We start from the raw sequence: 6,000 nt of genomic DNA on the forward strand, positions 1-6,000 counted from the left end.
GGTTCCAAATACTGCTTATCGGGTTCATTAACTCAATAATCGGTATTAGCCTAAAAAAAACAGCATTGGTTGATCCTTAGTAAACCAAATTACCTATGTTTCAAAACCTTCCTCGTATTGCAATTCTCTATAACATAAAACTAACTACATTTTAATAGTAATTTGACACTTCTACTTTAAACCCTAGATTAGATCTTTAAAAGATCTTTATTCATTACAGTATTCTTGAGCTATCAATACTAATTAAAGCTAAAAATCTATTTTTTATTAAAAATACAAAAAACATAATAATGCATAGTAAATAAATATCTGATCACTCAATGATTAAAATGAACTGTGATAAGCAAGATTAATGGGTGCTGGTAGGGTGATGTTAGTTAATCATTCCACTGTCTGGAGGAGCAAGAAAGACCAAGAGATACACTTGAGCCATCTTGAACTCTGTAGTCCACTGATCGTGGAAACAGAAAGATACGAGAAGGATACCATGCCAAACATGGAAACATTTTCAAAATAAATACATGTTGAATCTACAAGTCGGGTCAAGTGTGTACCCATTAGCATGTGAATTTCAGTACAGAGATGAGATGAGTAGGGCTGCATTCCAACAGTGTCGCCAGTAATTTCATCATCTTGTCTAACCACAATCATGAAAGCTGGATGTACACTGGCAGCCCAAAGGGTTTTCTTTTTGTTTGCAGGAGAGCTGATCTTTGAACAACTGTCAAAGCATAGCATGTTTATACTGCAATTAAAAGGATAAATGTGTGCCACAAGATCAGACTAGGGGAGATTTAAATTTTCATCCAACTTAATCCAATGTTGTAGGCAATCACTGGGGTTCCAGATCAGAGGACCATTGATGGACGATACAGGATACAGGAAGAGAGGCAAATTACGTTGGCTGTAACCTCCGAAGCTGCCTCTTATTAACCTTAAGGTTTTGTTGTCAAAAAAGCTTCTTTTTTTTTGTGTTGATTCAACAAGACACATTTCGAGGAGGCAGTGTCCTCCCACATTTCTAGAAGGACACTGCTTTACACTGTAAGGATGCAGCCCACAAAATGACAATGTTTAAAGAGAGGTTTTCTTGTGTCAATTGACTCACAATTCAGGCCCACTGCACAGAGTTATAAGGGCCGGAGCCGCACGGCGATCTACTAATGCTTCACTCATGCCTCGGAGAACCAACTGCAAACCCACCACAGAGCAGGATGAGAGAGAGGGAGAGGCAGGGTGGGAGGAGACAGAGACATGAGGAGGAAGTGAAAGATAGAGGGGGGGAGGGAAGAGGTAAAGATGGTATGGAAGATAGAGGGGGAGAAAGAGGGGGAAAATAGAGTGACAGGATAAAACTGAGAAAGACGGGGTGAAAATAACCAACCACTAGCTGACAGATTGGTCAGGAGGAGGGGCCCTGCTTAAACGGAGTTGGGTGGGGAGGAAGAGGGTGCGGGTTACAGATGAGCATGCTTGGACTGTGCTATTGACAAATGCAAGCAATGTGCACGCACAAATCTGAACTGGTTAGTGTTGCAGACTGATGAGAGCTGGCGGGGGTTAGTGATGCAAACATGCAAAGTGTATAACAGGGGTTGCGCTGATAAACCACCCCATGGCCCGGCCTAAACCTACACAGGAGCAACTCCACACCACCACTGACAACTGTGCCATTTGAAAGGAGAATTAAATGGAGAACATGAAGAACTGGAAATTGTAAAAAGTTGAAATCCAATGGAACAAATGATTTATCAATGAAGTTAGTGGCTTGAGAAATTGTTTTGTGCTGGATTTGCCCCTGGCAGGTACAGACTTGTTTCAGTGTGATAGTTCACAGGCGGCAAAGAGAAGGGGGGAGAAAGACGCGGCGCGGTTTATTGTTGTTGTTGTTGTTCCACTTACATTTCAGGGTCGGAAGACAGTGTGATGAGAGCCGGCACCACTCTCTGAGCTACCAGCGTCTCATTCACCCCCTTCACGAGCAGCTGTTCGGATTGGACAGAGCCAGGCGTGATGTCACAGAAGTGGGCGGGGCATTGGGACAAGAGCGAGCAACACCGGCAATAGATAGAGAGAAAAGGGAGAAAAAAAAAGAAGCAAAACAGAAACGGGGAGGGGGGGAAAAGAAGAAAAAAACAAACACAAAAAGATAGGAAGAAAGTGATATACAATGCCAAAAAACATAGCTGCAAGGCACGGAACGGCACTGCATGTATCGAGCAAGTGTGTACACACACGCACGCACACATACACGCACGCACGCACACACTCACACATGCATGCAGAAGGAATGGCAAAGCCAACATAGCTAAACTGCACAAATAATTTTACATCTCTTTCCCCAGACTCCAGGTCAGATTAGTATTTTATTCACTTTAAATTGATAAAATAGTTGACAGTGAAAAAATCTGATCTGGGATCTATGGTAGAGAACCACAATTCAACCCACAGTTTCAGCAATGGTGGACAGCTAGTCACTATGGAATGGTGACAGTTGGGTGTGTTGGGAAAGGGCAAGTACTTCACAAAACAGAGGGGGGACATGAATACAGCCTACCACTCCTCCTCCCCCAAATTTAGAACAGCATAGGTTCAATTCTACTGCTATACCTAGATACTCATTCCAATATTTAACCTAAAGTGCACACAGATCTCAAAAGGACAGGGAGATGTGATTTGTTATGTTGGTTCAGGCCAGGACTTTTGCCTTGACAATCTGGCAAGAACAAAAACAAGGAAACTGTTTTTGCCCTTGAAAAATTGTAGTAGGATTGTATTTCAACAAAGAAAACAATATTCATGAGAAAAAATTTCTGATTGAATTATACTTTCCAACAACACTGAAAAGGAACAGGCCTTGAACTCTTTTTGACTATACTTTCAGGTTGCTGACTTCAGTCATTTTCTGACATGCAGCAGATATTTATGTAGTCCACACTGAGACCAGTGCACAGTGAAATGTCTGATGTCCCTTAGGAGGGTCTAGTCATACAGTTTGAGCCAGGCCACTTATAAGCTACAGTACACTTTACTCACTACTTGCATGTTAAACAGCAGCAATAGCAAGCAGAGATAGCACATGTACAGCAAAAAGGTAAACATAAATTATGATCTATTATGTAAGATTGCACAATTGTGTATGACTGCAATTCTGTATCAATAAAACACTATGTATAATTATATTTAGAATATATTGTTTATTGTGAAATTTAGATGCTTTAATAGGATACTTAAATAAATACAGATAATCACAAAACAACAAATTAATCGAAATGACCATTGTATCCATAATTGTGCAGCTGTGTTATATTCTACTTCTATATATAATGTAATCATTAACGTGTCTTGATAACATGAAAAAAATAACAAATGTATCATTGTTGATACAATTCAAGGTAGAATTGTTGTGAACAATAGCTGATAAAAAATTCCAAACATCTGTGTGTGTGTGTGTCTCTAGTGTGTGTGTGTGTGTGTGTGTGTGTGTGTGTGTGTGTGTGTGTGTGTGTGTGTGTGTGTGTGTGTGTGTGTGCGCTTCTACCTAAACATCCGTGCTGCAGTACACCGTACCAGTGCAGAGGTATGGACTACCCCATACCACAGGACAGTGAGCAGCAGTTCATGGTACACTGGGTTGGCACTGAAAAGAAAGCATAACATAAATATTGGGTACTATTGTGGCAGCTGTCAAACAACTGACTTTCCAAACTGTTAGAGAATTTTTTTTTCTTCTGGATTTCATTATTTCAATTAGTCTATACAGAAGAAAGTGTGTGTCTAAGCAAGTCATAATTTTTTTAAAGAGGAGATATTTTGTATCCCAAAAAAAATGTAACCTATTCAATCTGCTGTTGTAATAGTCATTACCTAGACCCTTGCTAACATTGTGAATGTGTGAAGCTTGAATCTAGCATCCCTCTGAACTGCTATAGTGTTTACTCCACTATCATACTACATCAATTAAGATTTTCAGAGCAGTTACATTACTCAAGCATGTTACAATTTGTTTGAAACCACCTGCAATAGTTTTCGTTGAATTAATTTTCTTTTTGAAAATTGCTTTGCTGACACAGTTAACATATCAGCTACTAGAATTGATCAGGTTTTATGTGTCAGCATTGGTTTTGCTTAAAGATTATGCCATGTGTTGCACGGATACGTGTGTGGGTGAACAACAGTAAAATTATATTATTCCAAAAAAAATGACCTATAAAAAAGTTTCATTTCAATTTTTTTCTTTTCAAAATGACCAGAAGCATTTGTCCAAACATTAGTAGTTTAGAATGACATGTGTGTGTGTGTGTGTGTGTGTGTGTGTGTGTGTGTGTGTGTGTGTGTGTGTGTGTGTGTGTGTGTGTGTGTCTCACCCCAGCTCTACAAAGGAGGCCTTCAGGCTGTCAAGAGGTGCATGGGACAGAGATAGGGTTGTCATAACATCCTCTAGGAAACCCACCAACAACTTACGATCTTCATCCTGTGCAGAAATCATAGGAATGGTTATCAGTTACATCATGGAGGCAACAAATACATTAACATCTACATTACATCACATGTGGTGCTTGATGTGTTTTTAAGTTCTTTTAAGTGGATATTCCGTTCACCCAGTTACCCAAAATGTAATGTTCACACTCTACATACTATGACATAAACAAAAGAATAGGGGCCGAAAATACTAGTACATTTTAGAGGAAATCATTGACTGATTTATTTTGCAAGACACCAAAAGCCACACATAGTATGACTCTTACCATGGATCGACTTCAAGTCACTCACTCTACTATTTGGCTGAAACTGCTGCTTTTAACTTACCTGGTTATAACAAGTAAGCACTCCAGTGGCATAGATGGGGACTGTAGCTTTAGTGAGAATATCGTTCCCTGCTGAAACATCTGACAGAGGAATAAAACCAGAAAAATATAGGTAAACATTTCCCTGTATGCACTATTTTGACACACACACACACACACACACACACACACACACACACACACACACACACACACACACACACCACACACACAACACAAACACACACACACACACACACACACACTATTAAATAGTAATTACAGCTGTGCTGTTAGAGATACTAATTTAGAGATTTTTTTTTTTACCGATAGCCAATGATCGTTAACCTATGATTCATAGTTAACCGACAAGCAGGCAACGTCCCACTTCACCCATCCAGGAGGATTGAACACACTTTCTGCGGTCCGTGCATTGACATGAAGACGTGCAGCCACTTTCCTGAAGCTGCTTTAGCGGCCAACACAAGTCAATAGTTTGTATGTCTGAGCCCGTATCCACCTGCGTGGATGTCAGCTGTGTGCCTGTTTGCCATACTCTGTGTGTAGGACGGCCGATTTAACCTGCCAGTACTCACTGATATAGTGCCATGTGTCACATACTGTAGCTCTCTTGCTAGTGCAAAGTTAGCACTAGTCAGATGACTAGCAGTTAAAAAGCTGATTGCATCGCTTATTTATTATGTAACGTGCAAAAAACTATTTCAATTACTTCTTTATTTTTGATTTAATGATATTGTTTTTTAACTGTTAATCTGAATAATTGGTCAAAATTCTTACTGTTGTTTAACAGTTGAAGGGTTAATCATTAACATTAACTAACCCTAACTCTATATCATGTGAATTACCATTATCTGCTTTGTCTAATTAGTCAGGGAAATTGCAAATACACCAACATACTGTACATTTAAACATGACAGGACATGATTAGGTAAGGTAGAGTCTAGAATACTGTGCTAGGCATTTGGTAGCATGACTGTCTGTAACAATGTGCCTAGCATGCATTACATCCTTGTGGTTTTACAAAAATCTACTGAAAAGGATGACTGCCATGAAAGGTCACAATGACATAAACACCAACTATGGCCCAGTACAAAACACATTTCATAAATGGCCACAATACCAAAGCTAAATCCCTTGGCAGCCAGTTAAGACCAAGCACCTCTTATAACTACAGAAACATGTCCGGAATACA

At 39.7% G+C, this 6,000-nt stretch overlaps 1 protein-coding gene across 1 annotated transcript in view; it reads right to left on the bottom strand.

Annotated features, from left to right (window-relative positions):
- The window catches only part of relch (RAB11 binding and LisH domain, coiled-coil and HEAT repeat containing), a 35,232-nt gene that overhangs the window by 6,118 nt on the left and 23,114 nt on the right, over positions 1 to 6,000 (bottom strand). Inside the window, 5 exon segments of the mRNA XM_032504399.1 lie at positions 1,903 to 1,985; positions 2,649 to 2,652; positions 3,542 to 3,640; positions 4,368 to 4,474; positions 4,810 to 4,889. Of these exon segments, the coding sequence (XP_032360290.1) occupies positions 1,903 to 1,985; positions 2,649 to 2,652; positions 3,542 to 3,640; positions 4,368 to 4,474; positions 4,810 to 4,889 (373 nt within the window).

The sequence above is a fragment of the Etheostoma spectabile genome, chromosome 22 (genome assembly GCF_008692095.1).
Source record: "Etheostoma spectabile isolate EspeVRDwgs_2016 chromosome 22, UIUC_Espe_1.0, whole genome shotgun sequence".
Taxonomy (NCBI): Eukaryota; Metazoa; Chordata; class Actinopteri; order Perciformes; family Percidae; genus Etheostoma; species Etheostoma spectabile.